The sequence below is a fragment of the Microtus oregoni genome, unplaced genomic scaffold, assembly GCF_018167655.1.
Source record: "Microtus oregoni isolate MIOR12 unplaced genomic scaffold, Mior012 000025F_ref0000491, whole genome shotgun sequence".
Classification (NCBI taxonomy): Eukaryota; Metazoa; Chordata; class Mammalia; order Rodentia; family Cricetidae; genus Microtus; species Microtus oregoni.
Window position 1 is genome coordinate 15,058,700 of NW_024543084.1, and position 26,399 is coordinate 15,085,098.

The following is a 26,399-nucleotide window of genomic DNA, read 5'->3' on the forward strand; positions in this document are numbered from 1 at the left end:
ATGCCTACCCTCAGTCCACACCTCTGGAAAGCGGCACCTGAGAACAGAGATGCATGATTTGGAGGCAGCTTAGAACAGGTGCTGATGCCACCCACCTGACCACAAGAAGGGAAGTAAGGCCACAGCTCTGAGTCAGTTCAAACAGGGAGGACACACTTAGGGACAGGGGAGCTGCCCTGACAATACCCATGCTGTCCCTTTCCATCTGTGGGCTCGCCTCTGGTCTCCACTCCTCAGGCCTCAAGCTGCAGGCATGCAGAAGCCTCATAAACCTAGGGATTCCACAGGAGCAAGGCCACTTCTCCTGAACGACTCAGTCCACAGCCAAGGAGTTTCAGACAGACAATAACTCAGAATCCCTAGGTCGGACCCCTTCCCCAGCCATCTCTCAGAGAGCTGTGCCCAGCCTCCGGGCACAGCAAACCTTCAGCTTCAGCATCTGAATAAAAACACCCAAGGGGCAGTCATTTCCAGGGCCATCAGCATAAGATGGGTGTGCCGGGAGTCAGTTGAAAGACGCTCAACCTCATCTCCTTCAGTCCTTGTGACAGGTAATCCTCATGGTCAGCATGACCTGAGGTAGAGTCCCCACGGAGTAAGTACACCCCTGAGTGCGTCTGGGAGGGCACTTCCAGGGGGGTTTAACGGAGGAGGGAAGAGGCACTCCGCATGTGGGCAGCACCATGCCATGGGCTGGGGGCCCGTACTGAAGGAAAAGGGACTCTGGCACCAGCATTCACCTCTTTGCTTCCTGACTGCAGCCACACCATAACCAGCTGCCCCAAGCTTCATCACCATGACGGACTGTGTCCCCCTAAACTGTGAGCACAAACAAACCCTTCCTTCCTATTGGTCACAGCGACGAGAAAAGTCACTCAACCCCTTCAGAAGGCAGAACTTCTCACTATTCAGGTTTTACAGTTGAAGATGATGAATCCCAGAGAATGATGTGCCCCAAATCAAATTCTGTGAAGCAAACACAGGACTGCCTCCCCAGCACTAGGGCCTAGAAGATGAGCTCGGCCACTTCACCAAACTCTCCAAGTCAAGCAGACCCACCGGGAAAAGATTGGTCAGGCACTGAAGGAAGGAGAAGGGAAGGAGGAAAGAGGAGGAAAATGAAAAGCACACCAGAAAAGTAAACAACTCGCCCCCTCTCCGGAGTATTTCACGCTAATGACAAACCTGAAGCACAAACCTGCACAGCAATAGAGGGGATGGAGCCGGCAGAGCCGAGCGAAACGGGAAGAGCAACTTTCCACAAGAAAGGAGCCAGGTAACCACAGCGCCCAAACAGGAACATAACTGGACAGCATGCCCAACAACCAGGCAGAGCTTGGACGCATGGTCACACTGCACGGACTGACTCAGAAAAGGTCAAGTTTTCCACAAGGAAGGTGCTCTGACTTGCCCCAGCCTTTCCCACCAAGGCCATGCAGGCACCGACCATGTTTAAAAAGGAAAACAGCATGGCCAGAGGAGAGCCCAGGCACGCAAGGCTTTTAGGCATTTGTCGGAAGAACTTTGGAGACTTAGTCAGAAAGAAATGGGGAATTACTGAGGAACTAATGTGACTGCTTTGTAGAAAGCCAGCAGACAAGGAACAGCAAGGCGACTCAATGGGTAATGATTCAGGCAAGAGACAATGGTGACCCAGGGGTAGCATGGTGCCAACAAGCAGGGTCCAGATCCTGTGTCAGAATGGGGACTAGAATAGATGGTCAGTCTGTCCTGATGGCTTGGTGAGGGAGGTGAGAAGCACTAATAGGACTCTGGAACATCTGCCCTAAGCCGGGGCGGGGGTTGGGGGGAGGCACACAGTCACAGGAGAGGAGGATGGGTGGAACTTGAGCCAGTGCTTTCAGACATGTGTGGATGCAGGCATTGATCAGAAATCTCAGGGAGCTTCCGTAAGCCACTTCCGGAGTCTGGGAGAGATGGAAACAGCTTGGAGAGACACGGTTGGGAGGGAGTGATTACTACACCTATAGGTGCTAAAGCCTACCTAATACAGTTGGGGGTCAAGGAGAGAGCACAGACTGGGGCGAAAGAAACAGGAACTGGATGCTGCACACAGCAGCTTTAAGAGCAAGGATAAAAAGCAGTGACGTGGGAGGAACCCAATAGACTGGCATTTGGTCTCCAGGGAAGGAAGATGCTTCCGATGCTTCCAAGGAGGACAAAGGGCCATTTCCATGTCCACGAAAGCTGCAGACAGACCTCCACAGCACATGGTGAAAAGGACTGAGGCACCAGGAAGAAACCAAAGAGAAATGAAGACATGAAACTGAGCAAGTCCCTGAGGGAAGACCCATGACTAGGCTGTGGTGTACACATTCTCTCTCTCTTTTCCTCCCTCCCTCCCAGGAGACACGGAGTCAGTTATCTCCTTCCACTAGACTCGAACTCACAGAGATCCACCTGCTTCTGCCTCTCAAGTGCTCAGCCAGGCAGTGTAACCCATTTTCACACGAATGACAACCTATCAGGACTAACCAACGTGAAGCAGTCATTTGCTAGTAAGACCCAGACCTTTGTGGGGTTCTAGAAACTGACCTGGGTCCAGCCAGTAGAAAACATGCTTTCTTGGTTTCTGCATTCCAGCTTCTCAGTGTAAACAGAATGTGTCATGCCAGGAGTTTTCCACAGCCAGCACTGAGATGCTTATTTAAGCAAAAATGATAGCCTTGTGGCATCCTAGATTGGAACAGCTGAGGACGACCTTGAACTCCTGGTCTGTCGAGTGTCTGCACCACCATACCCAGTTCACATCATGCTGGGGATGGAACCCAGAGCTCCGTGTGTGCTAGGCAAGCCCTGTACCAGGCACGTCCCCAGCCCTTTAGTGACAACTTGAAAATATTTTATATCCCAAACAAATTTCCCAGATAAATCGAAAGGTTTAGGAACGCTCACAGCTCCCCAGAAGGAGAGGGGATAATTTGTGCTATTATTCCTTTCTAACAGTGACCTCCAACTAAAATTTCCCAAGGAATTTCATTCTGGAGCAAGAGAAAGGCTAAAGTTGGGTTGATCCGGGTCAGCAAGATGGTTCAGTGGATAAAGAAGTTTGCTGCATAAGCCTGGTGGAACATGCAAGTAAGAATGGAAGGGAGGAGAACTGGCTCCACAGAGTTGTCTCTGACCTCTACATTTGTGCTGTGGCATGCATATTCCTATACACGTGTACACACACTCATGCATGCATACACACGCATGCGCGCACGCACACACACACGGAGTCCTGCACATGAACACACAAACACACACTCCTTACACACATTCATACACACAAACACACACTCCTGCACACACTTTCATGCATGCACTCCTATATACACACACTTTTATACACATTCACACATACACACTCCTAGATGCACACACTTATACACCACATTCACGAATAGGTTGAAGACTGGTACTGAGATGTCACAAACTTCTGACAATTTAGCAGACCACCTCGTAGGACATCAACACGAATGGACCAGTCATGGGTCAGGACTGCTCACCCTGTGCACTCCTGCTTTCCATTTAAACGCTGGGCCGCCAGGACCCATAGTCGCACTGGAGGTCACTGGATCTCTCTGCTCCTCTCCCCAGTGTGGCCACACTGAGTAAAGATCCTTTTTCTGCCTTTCAGGCCCACTCGACTCTAATGGGTGTGTTGGGACAAGCGACTGAGACTAGCTTGTGGGAGATGCCCGGGCCTAGGTTTCAACCCTAAAACCCCCATCACAGTTCTTGCCAGATCTGCTCCCTGGGACCCCGCAAACCTGCTGGAGAGTGAAACAATGAGAATGTCCACTAAAACCAGGCAGAGGTACACTCTGTGAGCCCCAGTCCAATCCTGCACTAACGAAGAAAACAGTCCCGACGTGCACCAGTGGCCTGTGAGGGCTGGGGAGGGGGCTCAGCAGGCCAAGACATTGGTGCCAAGTCTGTGGCTTGAGTTCAACCCCAGAAGCCCACGTGGTGGAGAGAACACAAAGTTGTCCTCTGACCTCACAGGATGCTGGCAGTGGTATGTCCACCTTCTCCATACACACACAATAAACAAATAATGTAATTAAAATTTAATAGCAAAAAAGGAGCCCAGCATGAGCGGAAACAACCAGCTGCTGAGTGGCAAGAGAGTGGAAGCCCTCTCAGGAAAATAGGGAGCAGGGAAACACAAGCAAATGACAGCAGGGCAGCAAACCTCCCAGCCAGTGCGAGGCAAAGGAAGTCAGAGTTTTTGTGTTTGTTTGTTTGGGGGGCAGGGTTACTCTGTGTAGCTCTGGCTGACCTGGAACTCACTCTGTAGACCAGGCTGGCCCCGAAATCACAGAGATCCGCCTGCCTCTGCCTCGAGTGTAGGGATTAAAGGCGTGCGCCGCCACCACCTGCGAAGTCTGATTTTTCAAGGATCAGAGCCAATGTGCACATCTACAGGAAACTCAAGGCAGGTGCTACTGATCCACGCCAGTGATGGCAAGTCAGGGCTAGTCAGGAGCCTTTCATGTGGGATCCTGTGCTTCTCAGTGCAAGTGTATATTCCAATATGAAGTTTAGTGATAGACCCAGGCAGGCCTAGGGGTCAGGTGCAGAGGACAGGGTGACAGGTGAGGGATAGGGTAAAAGTGGGGGTTTACCTAGAGGCCCAAGACCCCGACTTGAATGGGAAGCATTGCGAAACAAACCAGAACAACGCAGAGCAAAAGAAAACACAACGGAACAGGATTGCTGGCACACACCTGCAATCCCAGCTCTCAGGAGGTGGATACAGGAGGAGCAAGAGCTCAGGCCAGCCTCCACTATACAGCGAACGCAAGGCTAGCCTGGGCTACAGAGACCTTGCCACAAACTCAAGGACAAGCTTCATTCTTTACTTTTACTATCTTATGAAAAATCAATTTCTATACTAAAAAACAATTATTTCCAGTGACACATTACTTTAGAAGAAAAGGTTACACACACGCACTGTGAAATGAGAATAGAAATCAAGCTTGCATCTGGCTAGCAAGCAGCATATGTTAGGGAGGAGGAGTAAAAGGGCTTGCCACCAAGCCTAATGATCTGAGTTCAATCCCCGGGACCCACACTACAGAAGGAGAGAAAACCAATTCCTTGTGCTCTGACTGCCACACAAGTGCTTGGCACATACATTCCCCTGCCCTACAAATAAATAAATGTAATAAAAAAATTTAATAAAAAAGAGAAATGAGCCTTTCTTTCTTGTATTTGCAGGGCCACAGCCGCAACCTTACCTGAGCTGCTTGGCATAGCTGAGCTCAATGTCAGTCCTCTCCTTGACAAACTTGATGTACTTTTCAAGAATGTCGATTCCCCACTGTGTATGTTTTTCTAAGTTGTCAAACTGATCCTGTTTGAAGAGAGAAAGAGAGGAGTTTATTGTCTCTTTCCAGCCACCAGCTCCAGGGAGCAACCCTCTTCATCATTCACCTATCCAGGAAAGCAGCGCGAACATTTTCCATGATGACACTGGGGGCTTTTCTGTTGAGAGCGTTGCATCAACATTACCAAATTTGGTTTAGCAAGGTCCAGAGTTAGGATCTGCAACCCATTCATCCCTGCTCTCTCTCCCCTTTAGACACATAGCTTCTATATATAATTAATGCTCCATTGCAAAGGAAAATGTCTCGATGCCAGAAGCTGACAGGTAAAACACACACACATCCACGCACGCACACACGCACGCACACACGCGCGCAAGCAGCAGAGATGGCTCAGTAGTTAAGAGCACTTGCTGCTCTTGTAGAGGGCCAGAGTTTGGTTCCCAGCACCCACAGGCAAAACTCTAGCTCCTGAGGACCAGAAACCCCTTCTAGATAACTGAAACACCTTCGTATACATACACAATAAATAAAAAATAAATTCTTATTTTTTTAAATGTACATGGGTGCTTTGCCTGTGTGTATGTAAGTGTACCATGTCCCTGAATCCGGAGTTACAGGCAGTTGTGAACTACCATATGCATGATGGGAATCAAAGCCTGGTCCTCTGGAAACGCAGCCAGTGCCTTTAACAGCTGAGCCGTCTCTCCAGCTTTGCCCTCTCCTTTTATGTTGGGACAGGGTCTCACTATATAACCCTAGCTGGCCTGGAACTCACAGAAATCCACCCGCCTCTGCCTCAGGAGTGCTGCGACTAAAGAAGTGTGCCACCACACCCAGCTTCTTCTTCTTCTTCTTCTTTTTTTTAAAGGACAAACCAGCTGCTTGAATTTGGAGAGAGGAGGTGGTAGGGGAAGGGTTATGAAATTTGGCGTTTTTCAAATGATGAAAACAGTTCAGTGTGGACTTTGCTACACTATGTGTCGCAAACAGTGGTTGGATCCAGGGAACCAAAACTGAGAGGGGTAAAGCGCACCTTGCCTCGTTCACCTTGGGTGTTTCTGCTCTAAGGGAAAGGCAGGCAGGTTTGCCCCCCTGGAGTGCAGGTGAGGATGGGAGGGCACTAGGGAATGGGCAGAGGTGACAGCACCGGAGACAGTGTGGGGTCAGGTTATCCAAGGCCCGCAGCGCAGTGACGGAGCTCAGACTCTAGCAGGCACAGACTGCTCTTGCAAAAGTGTGACCACAGGTCTGCATGGAATCATGTGAGACAGAGGGCAGGAGACTGTTCTAATGGTCTGAAAACGAGAGCAGGCGGGAGCCATTTTGGAGACACTTGGCAAATGCGACATGTTGGCTGCAAACTCTAAACAAGGGGGAAGGGCTCCAGGGTGACCTGGGTTCGACTTCCTGAGTGCAAATGAATAGTTCATACAGGGAGAAAGACTCTATGCAGTTTGGCCATGAGAGCCGAGCGTTTGGTACGCACAACAGCGCCTTGAAGCACAGATGGACTGAGCTCACAGTAGGATGCCAGGGAGTGGACGGGTCTGAAAGGACAGCCACAGACTGGAGTGCCAGAGCGTGGGCGGCACCACACAAGAGCAGCCAGGAGCACTGGCCCAGGAAGTGGAGCCGGAGAGCGTGGAACAGGGCCAGAGAATGCATTAGAGCAACCCGGCTGAGTCTGGAGCTAGGTCAGGTGGGAAGAAGACTACTGCTGCCTCACGGGGAACCTCAGAAAGGATGGAGCTCTAGTCAGCCGCAGGACTTCACCTGCTGCTGCCTCACGGGGAACCTCAGAAAGGATGGAGCTCTGGTCAGCCGCAGGACTTCACCGACACAGGCCACCAACCATCTCAACGTTGCGTGTCCAGAGTGTGCCCAGAAGCCCTGTCTAGTTTCACCAAAACAAGCAAAGCAACACATAAACAACACATTTCAGCTGCTTTTTCTAGCCCTTTCCCTGAGATATGATTGACATTGGCACAGCGCTGGGGCTATAGCTCAGCTGATGGGTCCTAGCACATGAAGCCCCAGGTTCCTCCTGAACCGGGTGTGAGGGCTCACACCTGTGATCTCAGCTCTCAGAAGGGGACGGCAGGAGGATGGGAAGTTTAAGGCCATCCTCAGTTACAAAGCAAATTTGAACAGCTTGGTCTACATAGGACCCCATCTCAAAAAAGGGGTGCGGGTGAGCTGGAGATGGCTCAGTGCTTAAGACGACCTATTGTTCTTATAGAAGACGTGAGTTCTAGTCTCAGCATCCACTTTGCCCTGTGTAACTCCAGGGGATCTTAGGCTTCTTCTGACTTCCTCAAGCACTGGACTTACGTGCCCAAATCTACACTCATGAACACACACATACAAATAATAAAAAATAGCCAGGCCATAGTGGCGCACATCTTTAATCCCAGCACTGGGGAGGCAGACAGATCTCTGTGAGTTCAAGGCCAGCCTGGTCTACAGAGCAAGTTCCAGGACAGATTCCGAAGCTACACAGAGAAAGCCTGTCTCAAAAAAAAAAAGCAAAATAAGACAACAACAAAAAAATCCCAAAACAAAAAAATCAAATAATAATAAAAAATAAAAATTGGCGGGGTGGGGGAGCATGCCTTTATCCCAGCATTCAGGAGGGAGAAGCAGGTGGATTTCTCCAAGTTCAAGGCCAGCCTGGTCTACAAAGCAAGTTTCAGGATAGCTGTTACATAGAGAAACCTTGTCTCAAAAAACAAACAAATAAGCAAAATCTTTTTAAAATTTTCTCCTCTCATATATTACATACTGATCTGTTTCCCCTTCCCTCCTCCACCCCCCAGCCTCTCTCCCTCCTTCCCAGATCCACTTCTCTGTTTCCCTTCAGAAAAAGTCAGGCTACACGGGGATAGCAACCAAACATGGCATATCAAGTTATGGTAAGAGTAGGCACATCCTCTCATATTAAAGCTGGATGAGACAACCCAGTAGGAGGAAGGGGTCCCAAAAGCTGACAAGAGTCAGAGACAGCCCCTGCTCCCAATGTTAGGAGTCCCAAAAGAACACCAAGCTACTCAGCCATAATATATGCAGAAGACCTAGGTCAGACCCCTATGGGCTCCCTGATTTCTCCAAACCCCAACGAGTCCCAGATGATTGATTCTGTGATCATGTTCTTGTGGTGTCCCAGATCCCATAAAATCTTTTTAAAGAGGCTGTACATCTTCTTTTCTTCACTTTAAAATTTTTTTTTAAAAAAAGGAAAACAAACTATCTTTCCCCATTTTACATACCAATCCCAGTTCCTACTTCCATTCCCTCCAAACACCCTCCCACCCCACCCCCAACCACTCCTCAGAGAGGGTAAGGCACATTGCTTTGGGGAAGGTCCAAGGCCCTCCCCACCATTTCCAGGCTGAGCAAGGTATCCATCCAAAGAGAACAGGTTCCCAAAAAGCCAGTACAAGCAGTAAGGATAAATCCTGGTGCCACTGCCATACAACTGTCACCCACATTCAGAGGAACTAATTTGGGCCTATGCTGGTTCCTTCCCCATCCGGCTGGAGTTGGTGAGCTCTAGATGCCTCTCAACTGAAGAATGGGTAAAGAAAATGTGGCACATTTACACATTAGAGGAGTACTCAGAGCTGAAAAGATAATGACATCTTGAATTTTCATGCAAATGAATGGAACTAGAAGATCCTATCCTGACTGAGGTAACCCAGACCCAGAAAGGCAAAGGTGGTATGTACTCACTCATAAAAGCTGTAACGCAAAGGATATTGAGCCCATAGTTCATAATCCTAAAGAAGATAAGTAACAAGGTGAACCCTAAGAAAAACATACATAGATCCACCTGGAAAGGGGAAAGATACAAAATTGCCAGACAAAATTGGGAGCATGGGGGTAGGGGGAGTAGGGAGGGAAAAAGGGAAGAGGAAGGGAGAAGGGGAGGGGGAAGAGAACTTGAAGGAACAGGATAGTCGAGATGGAGAAAGGGCAGAGATGAGAGCAAGGAAAGAGGTATTTTAATTGAGGGAGCCATTATGGGACTAGCAAGAAACCTGGCACTAGAGAAATTCCCAGGAATCTACAAGGATGACCCCAGCTAAGACCCTAAGCAATAGAGGAGAGAGTGCCCTAACTGGCCTTGCCCTATGGTCAAGACCATATGAATTATCTTGAATGTCACCATAGAACCTTCATCCAGCAACTGATGGAAACAGAGGTAGAGCCCCGCAGTGGAGCACTGGACTGAGCTCCCAAAGTCCAGTTGAAGAGTATGAGACCTGGATAGAGGTGGGTGGTCCTTGGGCTTCCCACAGGTCAGGGAACCCTGATTGCTCTTCGAGCAGATTGAGGGAGGGGGACTTGATCAGGGGAGGGGGAGGGAAATGGGAAGTGGTTGCGGGGAGGAGGCAGAAATCCTTAATAAATAAAAAAAAAGAGTGGGAGGAGCGAGAATATGAGCAAAGCAGTCAAGACTATGATGGGTATACCCACTGAAACAGTTTACCTGAGGCCGTACAGTGATACAGAAATTTATAATCTCAGGAAGCTGATATAGCATAATTACAGGAGCCCAGGAGTTCAAGGCCAGCCTAAGCAACACCGTGAAACTCTGTGAGCAACAATAAAAACTATATACACTTATATACAACCTGAAGAGTCTGAAAGAAGAGACCGACCGTCGCCACAGCCTACCCCACAAATACATAGCCACACCTTCTAAAAGCTTCCTTTTGATTCCTTGTGTGTGATTCAACCTCTTCAAACACAACGTGGTATTGTTGAGTGTTGGAGCTGAGCTGTGCTTTCAGCTGCTTTAGCATCAACCTTGAGTCAGTTGTCAAGTGTCCCAGTTTCCTACCTGAGGCTGTGAAAAGACACCCTGACCAGAGGCGATGGAGAGGAGAAAGTGTGGGAGTCCACTAACACTCCAGATCACAACCCTCATTGAAGAAAGTCAGGGCAGGAACTCAAGCAGGAATATGAAGCAGGAACCATGGAGGATGCTGCTGGGACCAAGCCTTCATACACGGACCCAGGACCACCAGCCTAGGGAATGGTGTTACCCACGATGGGCTGGGTCCTCCTAAATCAATTAACAGCTGAGACAAGCACCATAATCATGCCCACAAGGCAATCTGGTGTGGACATTTCCTTCCACTGAGACTTCCTTCTCAGGGGTCAAGTTGACAGTGAACTGTAATAACTGTAACAGTCACCATATCTAGCTCAGCTGCTTTAGTTTTACTCCCAGCCAGATGCACAGAACAATATCAGCTAAAGACACCGGAGTCTTCTGCCACCAAATGACTCTCATTAAAAATAACCCCTGGAAAACTCTTATCCTTATAACCAATCTTTTAAAATGTTGTTATTTAAAAAAAAATGTATTGCTTTTTAGTTCTCAATCTATTCCACACCCCTCCCAGATTCCATTTTAAGAACCGCTGCTCAGAAGATTATTTATTTATGTTATCTCTACAGAGGAGGGTGGTTGAGCGAATGAGCAGGGTAAACAGGTCTCTGTAAACAGCGGGAGAAGGCAAATACACGAAGAACTCAAGAGACGGCTATGAATGAACGGCTCTTAGCACTCAGGACTTCTCCAAAGTGCTCTGTGGTCAGTGACCCTTTCTTGATCTAGTTTCATACCAACCAGATTTGCTTAAAAATAAAAGCTGGGGCGATGGCTCTGCGGGTGACATGTTTGTCTTGAGAGCATGAACACCCGAGTCCAATCCACAGCAGCCCTGTCAGTCAAAGTCCCCAGTGCTGGGTAGGTGGATGGTGATTCTGAAGATGGCACCTGACCTCTAACCTCCACAGACACAAACATACCTGCATATACAATATATTAACATTATTATTATTTCATCTATCTATCTATCTATCTATCTATCTATCTATCTATCTATCTATCAAGCTGAGGCTGCACCTCAGTGGTAGAGAGTGTGGCGCCCAAGGTTCTAGCCTCAGCACTTACAAAAAAATAAACTCTCCCCTTCCCTTGAGTTCTCTCTACGTGGCCATCACCTCTGAAAGCTCCCAAAGGCTCCTCCTGCTCTTGGATTCCACTCTGTCCCATTGACAATCTGCCTGACGCACCACCTTCAACGCTCTATAGCAAGGAGTCTCTGCAAACAAAAACAAAAAAGCCTTCCACAAGGAACTTAACCTACCTTTAACTGACATCTAATATGTTTTCGTTAGCTTCAACTTTGAGAGGGTATGTTCTATGTAGCCCATGCTGACCTCGAACTCCCTACGTAGCCAGGATGACCCTGAACTCTTGATCCTCCTCAACCTCCCGTGCGCTAGAATTAGAGACACGCATCACCAAGCTGGTCTTGGCAATCAGACCCAGGACTTTGTTCATGCTAGGCAAGCTCTCTATTAGCTGAGCTACGCCATAGTCTTCAACAACGTTTAATAGTTAGCAGTTACCAAGATCATTTTGCGAACTGTACCAAAGTCCTTCCTCAAAGAACAGGATCCAGCTGGATGCAGTGGTGCAAGCCTTTGATCCCAGCACTCGGGAGCAGAGGCAGGCGGATCTCCAAGTTTGAGGCCAGCCTGGTCTATAGAGTGAGTTCCAGGACAGGTAGGGCTATACAGAGACACGGAAACATCCTGTCTCAAAACAGACAGACAAAAACAAAACAAAAAACCAACAACAATAAAAAAACAAAACAGAATAAAAATCACAACCAAACAAAGAAAACAGAATGAAACAGGACAGAGGATCTTCATAATAAAGCCTTAAATAGTAACAAGAAAATGAATGCCTGCTGCCTCAAGCAGCATCCTCTGTAGGCGACTAAGGCATCCCTGAGGGGACCACACCCTGTTGCTACTATCACAGGACAAGGCAGCCAGAGGAAAATTTAAAACAGATGAAAAACTAACCGGCCCACTTACATTCTTGACTAAAATGTGGAAAATTTAATGGGAAGAAATTCCAAATCTTAAAAAGACTCCTTTGTGAGCAAACATTGTAAATGGTCCTTGAAAAAAATATTCCAGGCTCCAGTGCGGATGGTACTGTTCTCGAGAATCTATGCTTTCTTAAGGCGGCCTGGTGGGGCAGCCTGCGAGCCAGCAGCTGGTAGGCTGAAATAGAGGATCACCGGGCTTTCAAGGCCAACACAGTCTCAAAACAAAACCAAGTAAAAAAGTCAGTGGCCTGAGATGACTCAGCAGATAAAGGCTCTCACCTCCAAGCCTGAGTCCATCTCCAGACCCACATGGTGGAAGAGAACGGACTCCCACACCTTGCCCTCTGACCTCCATGTGCACACAGTGGCATATGTACAATGTAACAAACAAGCCCTTCCTTTTCCCTGGGGTCACATGGTTGTAGCCCTCTAGACCTATTGCTCTCTTTAAATTTATTGAGGCCTCTAAGAAGTCTTTAAGAGGATTATATCTATTACTATTTCTTTTATGTGAAATTATAGAGATTTAAGAAAATACTGACTCACGAATGTGGCAATAACAAGTGCACCACGTTTATGCAAATGACATCGCTTTTCTGCTTACAAACTGGAGTTTCCTAAACCAAGCCCAAGCCTAAGAGCAGGAAGAGCGACTCACAGAGGCCAGGCTGTTTCTGTGTTCCTTCTGCAGCCACTGCTGACCAGGAGAGTTAGGAAGAAAGACAGCTGCACTCACTCAGGCAGGCAGGGAGAAAGTGAGGACCCAGCCTGACCGCCTTTCCCCATTTTTGTTTTTCTTTCTTATTTTATTCATCCATCCATCCATCCATCCATCTATCCATCCATCCATCCTAGCTAGTGTCTTTTTTTATAGCCCAGGGTAGCCTTACACTCACTATGTAGCCCAGTGATGCTGAACGCCTGAGCCCTGCATTGTACCTTTCAAGTCCTGGTATAACAGGTGTATGTACACCTGGTGGTCTTTACCTTTTGTGGGGACCGAGTGCCGTGGGTGGACTCTGGCCCTGGCATACCAGGCATTCACTCTACTCTGGCCCACATTCCCGGCCCTAAGAAGAGTGGTTCAATGGCGTTTGCGGATAACTGCATCTCTTCCTTGTATACCATACCAATAACTTCTCAAAGACTAGAGACCATATGATATCAGCAGCCATAGCAACAAACTCTCCAGACCAGTGACAGCCAAGTCCACCAGTCCTCCTGGCATTGCAAACGGCACTTTGCCTACACACGATTATGCTTTATCTGCTGGTGTCGGATAGCCTCAGCAGTCAACGTGATACACCAAGCCTCGACTGAGGAATCACTTCCATCAGACTGGTCTGTGTGCATGTTTGTGGGGCTTTTTACTTGATTACTAATTGCCATAGGAGGACCTCACCCACACGAGCAGGTTCCTGCCTCAGTGATGGACAGTAACCTATAAACAAAAGAATCCCCAGGTTGCTTTTGGCTAGTGTTTTATGACAGCAAGCACACTAGATTTTTATTTAGGAAATACTTTCCTTGGTATATGGAGATCTTCTAAGATTCACCATTACATATGTCTCATCATTTCCTGTCTCTGCTTTTTTAGGTATTTAAATATTTAGAAGCTGTCAGGCTCAGAGTAAAAATACAAAATTTTCTCAAATTCCAAATTTTTGTTTGTTTGTTTGTTTGTTTGTTTTTTGAGACAGCTTTAGAGCCTGTCCTGGATGTAGCTCTTGTAGACTGGGATGAGCCTCAAACTCACAGACATCCGCCTGCCTCTGCCTCCTGAGTGCTGGGATTAAAGGCGTGCACCACCACCACCCGGCTCCCAAATTCTAATTTTTTACATGAAGCCAGAATGCTATAATTAGCAAAAAGTATTGCCAGCTGCTCTTCATTCGGTGCAGGAAAACGGCTGCCACGTATCAAGAGCTTGCCTTTGAGGTGAGAGTGATGTCTCAAGAAAACCAAGCCACTCATCAGCTTCTGACTCAAACATGCAAATGTTCTGCTGTACACGGATGTACTGAAGTGTGCATTCAATCACAACACATACATGAAGGAAGGAGGCTTAACTGTGAATTTGAGACAGGTACAGGCACATACCTAGGATCCATCCCAGCACTGGGGAGGCAGAGGTTGGTGGATCAGGAGTTCAAGGTCATTCTTGGTTACAAGGAAACTTTGAGGGCAACCTGGGGTGCAAGAGACCTTGCTTCAACATAAAACAAGCAAAAAAAAAAAAAAACCCACGATAGGCAGGGCTGGAGAGATAGCTCAGCCATTAGGAACATTTACTGCTCTTGAAGAGGACCGGAGCTTAGTTTCCAGCCTACAACTGTATTTCTGGGGATCAACACCCTCTTCTGACCTCTAAGGGCTTCTGCACTCACGTGGTGCACATAGTTACGTAAAAATAAAAGTAAGCAATGGGCTGGAGGGATGGCTCAGTGGGCAAAGTGCTTGCTGTGCAAAAATGAGGACCTGTGTTAGGATCTTCCACGGCCTGGACTCCTAGCACCAGAGAGGAAGAGACTGGAGACTCTCTTGGCCAACAAGTTTTGCAAAATTAGCAAGCTCCAAGCTTGGTGATATAGCATGTTTCAAAAAATAAGATTGAGAATGACTAAAGAAGACATCTGACATCAGCCTCTGGCCTTAAATGCAAATGCACAGATGCACGCCCCCCCCCCCCCAAATATCGATAAACTATGTCTCAGCTGCTTACAAAAATCACAAACTTCAAGGAAACTAATTGTGGGGCCATGCCAGCATGCATACACACAATACACATAATACGTGAGCTTATATGTGCACAAACACAATAAACAAACAGAATTCTTTAAGGTTTATTTACTTGTCCATTTTGAGAAAAAGTCTCTCTATGTAGACCAGGTTGGCCTCGAACTCAGAGACTGAGATGCCTCTGTTTCACAAGTGCTGGGATCATAGGCGTGTGTGTGGCACTTTGTCTGGCTGTGAATAGTATTCCTATTATTATTGGGTTTTTTGGTTTGTTTTTTTTTTGTCGAGACAGGGTTTCTTTGTAGCTTTGGAGCCTGTCCTGGAACTCACTGGGTAGACCAGGCTGTCCTTGAACTCACAGAGATTCATCACCTGCCTCTGCCTCCTGAGTGCTGGGATTAAAGGCATGCGCCACCACCATCCAGCTGTGAATAGTATTCTATACAGACATGTTTTCATACATTCCTTTGCAATATGTCACAAATATTTAGTCTGTAAATATTTACTAGCGTATCTGTAATTGGGTTAATGGGAAAATCTTTGAGACAAGAGAAACCGTTAGGCCACTTGAGTCTCTGCCAACTAATGATAAAAATGAAGATAAAACATTTGGGAAAGAAACACTGACATCAATTTCAAAAGCCTGTCACAAAGTATCGAACTACTGTTCTTTCTCTGATGGATACACTTCCTACTTTGTCCCCAGGAAAAATCACTCTGAAATCATTCTTCAGAAAAAGGCTCCAAGTAATGCCCGCTTATGGATTGTTTATCAATTGCATATATGATTTCACATTTAGTAAAAGAAAAAAACTTAAAATAAATCCAGGGTTAGTTGGGCATATTGGATTACTATGCATTTGAATCAAGCCTGGCCTACAATGAGACCCTGTCAGGGGAAAAGGAGGACAGCTGGGGCAGGGGTGGGGGCAGGGGCGGGAACAGAGAGAAGGCTCAGTGGTTAAAAGTGTTTGCTGCAGCTCTTCCAGAGGACGTGAGTTTGTTTCCCAAAACCCACATCAGACAGCTTACACCCAGCTATAACTCTAGCTCCAGGGGATCCCATGTCCTCGTTTGGTTTCTGTGGGCACCAGCACACACATGTGGCAAACATTCACACACACAAATAAAAGTAAATCTTAAAAAAAAGAGGAAGAGCCGGGCGGTGGTGGCGCACGCCTTTAATCCCAGCACTTGGGAGGCAGAGGTGTGCGGATCTCTGTGAGTTCAAGGCCAGCCTGATCTACAAGAGCTAGTTCCAGGACAGGCTCCAAAGATACAGAGAAACCCTGTCTCGAAAAACCAAAAATAAAAAAATAAAGAAAGAAGGAGAAGGAGGGCTAGAAAATACAAAGTTAAATTTCAGATTAATATTGCATAAAAGCCAAGAATGTAGATAATTAAATCCCCTATCAATCAAAATATTCATGGAAATTACAAACACAATTTTTTTTACAGTGAGTAACAGACTGTGTCTTAATCAGGTTTGCTATTGCTGCAATGAAACACCACAGCCAAATCAAGTTGGGGAGGAAAGGGTTTATCTGGCTTACACTTCCATATCACTATTTATCAAAGCAAGTCAGGACAGGAACTCAAGCAGGGCATGACAGGAGCTGATGCAGAGGCCATGAAGGGTGCTGCTTACTGGCTTGCTCAACATACTTTCTTAGAGAACTCAGGACTAGCCCAGGGGTGACCCCACCCTCAATGATCTGGGCCCTCCTCCATCAAGCACTAAGGGATGCTCTCCAGGCTTGCCCGCAGTCTCGTCTCATTGAGCTCCCTCCTCTCTGTCTCTAGCTGTGTCAAGTGACACAAAATATCCAGCAGAGACTGTGTCTCCACTAGGCTGGGACAGCCATCCCTCTAACACTCACCCCTGGAGATGCCTGTGTGTCTAGGCAGAGTTTCACTCTGCACACCAGGCTGGCCTCAGACTCTCAGAGACCCCCTGCCTCTGCCTCTGGAGTGCTGGGATTAAAAGCATGGCGCACGCCTTTAATCCCAGCACTCGGGAGGCAGAGGCAGGCGGATCTCTGTGAGTTCGAGACCAGCCTGGTCTACAAGAGCTAGTTCCAGGATAGGCTCCAAAACCACAGAGAAACCCTGTCTGGAAAAACCAAAAAAAAAAAAAAAAAAAAAAAAGCATGGGCCACCACATCTGACCCATCTCAGCCTCCTCAGCCTTTGGGATTTCTTCTTCTAGGGAAGTTCTTCTTCTTGAAGTTAATAATTATTCATTTTTCCGCCAGAAACTTTGTATCTCTTGTATTGATATTGTTCTTTATATGTTAAGGTACTTAAGGGTGCTACTTTTTGAATAAATGTTTTTTGTAAAAAGGGACTGAGAGAAGGCTCCCCAGGTAATGGCTCTGGCCACCATGTCTGCCAAGCTGAATTAGAATCCTGGCTCCACACCGTAGAAGAGAACTCAGTGCAGCAAACTGGCCTCTGACCTCCACACGTGTGCAGTGATAGAAGCATGCCCACAAGCACAAAACTTTAAACAGTTTTTTCTTAGATTGTCTGATTTGAAACTTTATATGATTGCTATAGACTGAATACTATACATGACCCAAATTCAGGACTGAAATCCAATCCTGGCTGGGGGTGTGGCTTTGGGGGAGGGTGATGTCATGAAGGAGGGGCCTGTGTCGTAAATGGAAGCAGATTAAGCAGCAGGCCCTGACAGCTCCCTTCTAATTTCTGCTAAGAGGGGTTCTGGTGATAAGACAGTGTCTAGTGTCTGCGTGCCAGGAAGTGGTCCCTCACCAGACACCACATCTGTGAGCCTCTGACCTTAGACCTTCCAGCCTCCAGAACTGGGAAGAATACATGGTTCTCACGAGCCACACAGCTTACGGTATTTTACAACGGCAGACCAGACAGGCTAAAACAAGCACATTTTTGACACAGACCAAATGCTTGGGTGACCTTTGGGACTGGGTCCAGGAAGGGTCTCCCACACCATTTACACTTCCGTACGAGCCAAAGGTTCTTCAGCAAACATCTTTTCGTCGTTTCCGACTTTGTGCCGTATGGACTTGATTCATGGCTTATTATTTTAAAGGCACCTAAGGAAGTAACATAAAGCAATATCTGTTGTGAAACGACCCAGGGGCCGTGGATAAAGCCTTTGCTGTGTCCTGTGAAGACTGGTGCTTGGGTCCCCAGCACCCACAGACAAACCCAGTATGTAACTCCAGCCTGCGGAGGTGGCTGGCCCGATTAACATACAGCAAGAGCCCCTTTGCTGTAAATCCCTCAGTAAATAAAGTAGCGCTTCAGGGAGATGCCAAGTGTCAACCACAATTCCACAAGCACACACACGCACACAAGCGAACACTGATACAGACAACATGCTAAAAAACACCTGCCTTCACTTTACTGTGGCCTTATTTCCTGTATCTTCTTTCAGTAATTCACATGAAAATAGCACAGATATTACTATTTTATTTGTTTAATGTTTTTAATAAAAGGAAAAAAGTCTCTATCAACACATCATTTCACATGAAATAGAGAGGCCAGATGTTTGTTGACTGGTGACCTCAGTTTGATCCCCAGGACCCACATGGTGTTTGGAGGCAACCGACTTCTACAAGTGTCCTCTAACCTCCACATGTGTGTTGTGGTTACACACACACACACACACACACACACGATAAATTTTAAAAACAAAAACTGAAACCAAAAGCCCAGGATCTCTTTTCTAGCATCTCTTTACATGTTCAAACCACTGGCAAAGCGCCTCCCCTCACAGTCCACCGTCTCCATAAAGTGCTTCTGGCATGGCTTATGCAGCTCCCAGCGGGTCACCTCTTTCTCCCTATGTGGGTTCACCACATACTGTGACATAGGTCCAGACCCCCAAAGCCTGGGAATCCTCTGATCAAGGTTTGCTGAATGCATTCGAGAGTCCAGGAAAATGCCCATTACTGAACTCCTCTGGGCTCCTCTGGGCACCAGTCTGAGGATCACGAGCACGGGTCACTACCCGGGAAGCAGGATGAGCAGCAGATGCTCTTCGAGAAGACCGCAACTGTGAACAATGAAATTTTGCTGCTCCTGGGGACTCATTAAGAAATCTAACCTACGGGGCTGGGGATGTAGCCAAGTCGGTGGAGTGATTGCCTAGCACACACAAAACCCTGGGTTCATCCCCAGCACCGCATAATCCATCTGTGGTGAGGATGCCAGGATTCCTAGCACCGGAGGTGGAGGAAGGAGGATCAGAATTCCCAAGTCCTGGGAGCTGGAGAGCTGGCTCAGCAACTGTGCTCTTCCCAGAGAACCTGGGTTTGATTCCCAGCTCTCAAGGGGCAGATCTCAGCCATCTGTCTGTAACTCCAGTTTCAGGGACTCCGAGGCCCTTTTCTGACCTCCACAGGCACCAGACAAGCACAGACAAATAAATAAATAAAAAATTTAAGGGCCTCCTCAGCCAGTTCAAGGCTAGTCTGGTATACAGGAAACTGCCCTTTAAAAGCAAAACATCTAACTTAGGAAGAACTTGTCAAAAAATGACATGAGAATGTTATATATAAAAAAGGTGTCACTGGGCATGGTGGCACAGGCCTATGATCTCAGGATCCAAAATTCAGGATGGTGACAACTGCACAGAAAAAAAAAAGGCACGGTAGCTCAGTGGTAAAACACTTGCTGAACACATGCAAAGCCCAGGTTCCAATCCTCAGCACCACACACACACACACACACACACACACACACACACACACCAAAAAAAAACCCACAGAATTCTACAAATAAACAATGATAAACTTTTTATATTATTATTCAATCTTGCCATCTTCAGGAACATTCTAATTCCAAGAATAAGGTACAAAAAGTTTGTTCAAAAAAAGTATCTAACTGGGGGCTGGAGAGATGGCTCAGTGGTTAAGAGCATTGACTGCTCTTCCAGAGGTCCTGAGTTCAATTCCCAGCAACCATATGGTGGCTCACAACCACCAGTAATAAGATCTGGTGCCAACTTCTGTCTGCAGGGATACATGCAGGCAGACCATTGTATACATAATAAATAAATAAATCTTTTTAAAAAAGTATCTAGGCCGGGCGGTGGTGGCGCACGCCTTTAATCCCAGCACTCGGGAGGCAGAGGCAGGTGGATCTCTGTGAGTTTGAGACCAGCCTGGTCTACAAGAGCTAGTTCCAGGACAGGCTCCAAAACCAGAGAAACCCTGTCTCGAAAAACCAAAAAAAAAAAAAAAAAAAAGTATCTAACTGGTGGAGGAGTCTGGAGATGACGTTCAGAGATAGCACCTTGCAAGGGGAAGGAAAAGAAGGAAGAACAAGTCATCAGCCTTGGGCCTCAAGTGGCTGAAGGAGAAAATGTATTTGGTGTCTGCCATATTTTTGCATCATTCAGTGACACCTTTGTCCATGTTACCGATCTTTCTGGCAAGGAAACCATCTGCCAGGGACCGGTGGAATGAAGGTAAAGTCCTCTCCTTATGTAGCCATGTTGGCTGCTCAGGATGTAGCCCAGAAGTACAAGGAGCTGGGCATTACTGTCCTGCATACCAAACTCCGTGCCACAGAGGAAACAGGACCAAGACCCCTGGACCTGGAGCCCAGTTAGCCCTCAGAGCTCTTGCTCGCTCAGGGATGAAGATTGGGAGGATTGAGGATGTCACCCCCATCCCCTCTGACAGCACCTGAAGGAAGGGGGGTTCGTCGTGGTTGCCGTCTGTAAACAGGACTTCTCAAATTATTTTCTGTTAATAAATTGCTTTGCATGTGCAAGAGGCCAGCCTGGTCTACAGAGTGAGTTCCAAGACAGCCAGGGCTACACAGAGAAACCCTGTCTCGCGTCTCGCTCAAAAAAAAACAAAAACCAAAAACAAACAAACAAACAACAACAACAAAAACAACAAAAAACCCAGAGCGCTGCACAGCAAGAGAAGGAAGCCAAGCTCAGCTCCATCATCTGTACGCAAGTGTCCTTGGTACCCCAGCCCTGACACGTGTAGGGAATAGGACTGCTGCTGGGTTTATTGCTGGCTGTCAGTCTCGCAGGAAAACAGCTAACTCCAGGCTCACTGAGGTCCTGCCTCCGGGAGATGAGGTAGAGTTTTAGAGAAAGATAGACATTGTACTCCTCTGTCGTTCATTCATGTGGATATGGGTGTGCACATGCATAAACATGTGTTCCCAGAACACGCACACACATACACACGTGAATCAGTTCCTATTGCTTGCAGAGCAAACACAGTCTCAGGTCCCACTCCACTGTCTCCTAACCCTGGTGTGGTGGCAAAGCCCATAATTCTAGCACCAGGAAGATCAAAAGTTCCTGGTCAGCTTTGGTACATAGTGAGTTTGAAATCAATCTGAGCTAAATCATTCTGTTTTTCCCTAGAGACAAGGCAATGGGAGCTAGCCAAAGTAATCTTTCTGGATGAATGTGGCAATCTGAACTATTTTCATATCTGGTCTTCCTGGGTTTGACAGTGACCTGTGGTGCATGCGAATTAAGAAAATATTTTAGGACACACCTTTTTAATCCCAGCACTCTGGAGACAGAGGCAGGTGGCTCTCTGTACATTCAGAGCCTGCTTGGTCTATATAGCAAGTTCTAGAACAGTCAGGGGTACACAATAAGATCCTGTCTCAGTAAATATTTTTTTATGGTAAGTTTTGTAATTTGTTCTGATGTTTAACACACATTGGTGAGGGACGTTTCCAAACAGATCACCATGGCCGCTCCATCTGGAGCCCAAATCTGCCTTGTAAATTCTGACTTGGCAGGCGCTAACTGGAAGGAAACTGTCTATCCCGCCGGCTTATTTTCCTGTTTATTTTGATCTTTGAAGGGGTGGCCTGCCAGACAGAAGAAAGCTCAAGATTTTCAAGTGGTCAGATGGACACAATGCTGACTTTATCTACATAAACATGGAGCTGTTTTCACAAGACCTCAACAGATTAAAAACAAAGCAACCACTGCTACAGAGCTAGCGAGATTCGGGGAGCAACACTGCAAGTCTCTTCGAAGCTGCCGGGCTGGCGTTAGGTTTTCTCCGCAGCTCCCAATCTGAATACTAAGAGGGGAAGTCCCATGAATCAATGCTTAGTGTGACACAAACCATACCAATGGAGTGAGTCTGTCCCACAGACGAGTGCCACGTCCATTTCCATGCCAACAGTACATCAACAATACACCCGAATAGGTACTGTGTGGACCAGCGAGATGGCTCAGTAGGGAAGGAACTTGCTGTCAGGCCTGACAATCCGAGTTCAATCCCAAGACCCACATGGTAGAAGAACAGAACCGATTCCCACAAGTTGTCCTCTGACCTCCACACTAACACACAAGCGACGTGCACTCCCCTCCTACATACAAAACAAAAACAAAGGCCTTGGTGGTGGTGGCACCCGCCTTTAATCCCAGCACGTGGGAGGCAGAGGCAGGCGGATCTCTATGAGTTCGAGCCCAGCCTGGTCTACAAGAGCTAGTTCCAGGACAGGCTCCAAATCTACAGAGAAACCCAGTCTTCAAAAACCAAAAACCGGAAGGAAAAAAAAAAGCCAGCTACTTTGGCCTGGGATGAAGGTCAATTGGTAGAGTGGTTGCCCACCAGTCACAAAGCCCCTAATTCAATCCTTGGCACTCCATAAACCAGGCACGGTGGAGGATGCCTGTAGTCCCAGCACTCAGGTACAGGAGAATCGAGAGTTCAAGGTCACCCTCAGCAATGTAATCAGTAGGTACCTGTATTTTGTTTTTTTAAAGAGATTTAGTTACACACATGCAGCCCCATGCCCACGGAAGTCAGGGAGTTGTGCATGCTAGGTGATCAAACTCAGACGAGCTCCTTCCTTCCCCGATTTTGTTTATCGTTTTTGGATAAACAAGTGGGACTCTGTGTGCGTCTGGTAGTAGTCTGAGTCTGTTTCCCCGACAGAGGACATCAGCACAGAGTCTGACTGAGCTGGCATCTGCCCATCTTAGTTTGCATTCCCTTGGTGTTCCTGTAGCCCAGGGATGAAGGGCTAAAAGCACTTGCCACTTGAAAAAACGGCAGCGTTCCAAAGTCCTTGAGCCTCCGCCTCCTGTGCATCTGGGAAGGCATTCAGAGGGAGTGCAGGGAACCCTCCGCTCCAGCTGGACCGCACCCCTGCTGAGCTGGCAGAGCACCCTTGCCTCCTGTGCCCACTGCTAACCTGTGGTATAGCTCACTTCTCCATGCTTCTAGTTTCATGTTAGCACAGGGCAATTTAAGTGGGGCAGAAATAGAAATTTTACAATGATTGTGTTGCTGTTCTCAAGTGGCAATGCTTGCTAGACCAGAGAGGAAGAGGAAAGCCTGGTCCAGAAACAGCCAAAGGGTAACTACTCACTCCGGCTTGATGGACAGGGACCTGCTGGGCTACAGAAATGGCTCAGCAGCTCAGTACTTTTGTAGACCTGCAAATCTATGAGCCTAGAGGTGGGAGCAGGAGGATCAGGAGTTCAAGGCCATCTTTGGAGACCTGGCCTCAAAAAAAAACAAAACAAAACAAAATGAAACAAAACCCCCCCAAAAAACGAGATAAAATTATAACAATAAAAAAAAACAAAAATAGCACGGGACAGTGGTGGTGCGTGTCATTAATCCCAGCACTCAGGCAGGCAGAGGCAGGCAAATCTCTGTGAGTTCAAGGCCAGCCTGGTCTACAGAGTTCCAGGACTGGCTCCATAGCTACTGAGAAACCCTGTCTCAAAAAACCAAAATAAATAAATTCTAGTTAAATAAAATAAACATAGAAAAGCAATAAGTAGGTTGGATAGATCACTTCCCAGCTTGGAGGGCCCTAGGTTTGATCCCTTCCAAGGAAAAACAGAAAAAAAAAAACAACAAAAAACCCAAAGAAAATACCTCTAAAATAACATAAACTACTGGCTATTTTCTCCAGTGTATTTTTGAAATAACATACAACTAGACATTCAAAACTAGAATAGATGGGTTTTTGGTAGTGAAAATCATGACTGTAATTTCCAGAAATGTCATACAAGAGAATCTGAAAACAGGTGTTCGGCAGTTCCCTGGGGATTCCCACGGCGCTCAGCTGAGGGCCTTGCACAATCACGTGCTGGTGGAATTGAACTGTCCCAAAGGCAAACTGGGTGGTGTGTCTAGCCCTTCGAACTGCAGTGGTCTTAAAACAGAACCAAATAGTTATCCAGGGTCACGCACTGTGATGACAGCAAGGTACAAGAATGCCATCCCAGACATACCAGGAATGCCATCATCTGCAGCTCTAGCTCCCACCGCCCAAGTGTTCTGAGAGGACTGGGAGCCACCAAATGCTGGTGCTAGTAGATCAATTAACAGATTATTTGGTAGAAATTAATTTCCATGGAGAGTAAGTCCTTGTGTTTAGTCCAGCTACGTGTGTTTTCTTAAACAGCACTTGCTAGGCCCTCCCAACCTGTTTAGCAACGAGAGTCCCCAGCCCTTCACTAAGGAGACTAAACAGGGAGGTGGTTCTTCCAGCACCCTCCTCCAGCTGAAGATGAGCCCGGTCTCCGGGGCATTCACCTTGGCTCTTAATTTCTGAAGACTGAGGAGCTTCTTAGATTAGCATTTGTCATTATAGCCATGAGCAAGATGCCCCACGACAAGCGATCTTTATGTGTGTGCATGCATATTTGTGTGTGCGTGCATGTGTGTGTGGGTGTATGTGTGCGCGCGTGCATGTGTGTGTGGGTGTGTGTGGAGGAGGCCAGGGGCTATCGTCAGGTGACTTCCCTGACCACTTCCCACTTGGGATTTTATTTGTACAGAGGCAGGGACTTTTGGCTGGCCTAGTTGGCCAGGTCGGCCAGGTTGCCCTTCTGATTCCACTTCCCCAATGTGAATTATAGGAATGAATACCCTGGCCTGGTTTATTTCTATGTTACGTTTTCTTTATTCACTGTGTGTGTTTGTGGGTGTGGCACAGTGCTCATGTGAAGATCTAGGACGACGTGTGAGATTATGTTCTCTCCTTCCCTCAGGTGGTCCCGGGGCTCAAACTCAGGACAGCAGGTTTGACAGCAATCATCTTTACCACCCAAGCCACCTTGCTGACTCGCCTATTTTCGTAGCACTGAAGAAAATAGGCAAATGTCAGACCCCTGGGCTGCATTCCCAACCCTATTTCCTTTTAATCTTTGGAGCTTTTGTTTGTTTGTTTGAGACAAGATCTCCTGTAGTCTAAAGCATCCTCAGACTAGCTATGGAGCTGAAGAGAACCAAAAACTCCGGCTCCTCTGGTCCCCACCTCCCAAGCCTGGGAGTTCAGACATGCATGACTATGCCTGACTACCCCAGTCCTGTTTTTTATTTGTATTTTGAGATAAGATCTTACTAAGTTTCACAGACTGGCCTGCAACTCTCTTATGTGGCCTAGACAGGCTTTGAACTAATGGCCCTGTGATGGTTTGAAAGAGACATGTCCGCCATTGGGTCATGTATTTGATCCCTAGATAGTGGCACTCTTTGGGGGAAGTTATGGAGCCTTTATGGGGTACAGCCTTGCTAGAGGAAGTCCGTGATGGGGCCAGGCTTTACTGTTTTGTAGCCTTCCTCATCTTCCTGTCTCCTCTCTGTTTCCTGTATGTATAAAGACGTGATCAATTGGCTCCCAGCCTCGGCCAGCATGCCTTGCCTCTCTAGCTGATTCTCCTTTTGGAACCTTAAGCCAAAATACACTCTTTCTTCTAGCCTACTATGGTGTCATTCACCTTTCTTCCCAGTTTATCCCAGAACCCTGGAGGCAAAGGCAGGTGGATCTCTGTGAGGTCAGAGCCAGCCGGGTCTACAGAGCGAGGTCCATATTGAATAAATATCTCTTTCTTCCCTAAGTTGCTTTGGTCAAGATAATTATCCCAGTAACATAAGGTTAACCAATTCAGATCCCCTTGCCTCTGTGCCTCAGCAGCTGGGATTGCAGGTTTGTGCCATCACACTGAAGCAAATGGTTCAGTGGTGTTTACTATATTCACAAGCTTGGTTCCATAACATTTCTCTCATACACACCATGTGCCATGAAGCAGTCCTTTCCTACTCTTCAGCCTCTGGCCCTGACAACCACCAGTCTGAATTAGCTCTCCATAGACTTACCTGCTCTTCCTGTTTTATCTAGAAAGATCTGTACACCACGCCTGGCTCCACCCCCTTACCCATCTCACTGCCAGGGTTCACCTGAGTCCCAGCACAGGCCAGCACGTCATTATTGTTACGGCTGGAAAATATCCCACTGCATGGAGACACCACATGGTTTATCCTCCCGGGATCAGCAGTTTCCTATGCTTTTCCTGATGTCAGTCCCTCACACAGTCCAAGGCAAGTGGCTTTGGTTTGCACCTCTAAAGGGGTCTTGGCAGGGTTCTCTGCGCTGCGTTTGTGTCTGGGAACCT

The 26,399-nt window shown here is 47.3% G+C and overlaps 1 protein-coding gene and 1 pseudogene across 16 annotated transcripts in view; one reads left to right on the forward strand and one right to left on the reverse strand.

Annotated features, from left to right (window-relative positions):
• Fnbp1 (formin binding protein 1) overlaps window positions 1-26,399 on the reverse strand; it is a 124,491-nt gene that overhangs the window by 76,707 nt on the left and 21,385 nt on the right. For 15 of the 16 annotated variants that reach the window (XM_041674168.1, XM_041674182.1, XM_041674181.1 and 12 more), the window contains exon 2: window positions 5,250-5,365. The exons of the other annotated variant lie outside the window; for it this stretch is intronic. In XM_041674168.1, the coding sequence (XP_041530102.1) occupies window positions 5,250-5,365 (116 nt within the window). The remainder of the gene's footprint in view (window positions 1-5,249; window positions 5,366-26,399) is intronic. 16 annotated transcript variants of the gene reach the window in all.
• LOC121462893 overlaps window positions 5,638-26,399 on the forward strand; it is a 41,382-nt pseudogene continuing 20,620 nt past the window's right edge.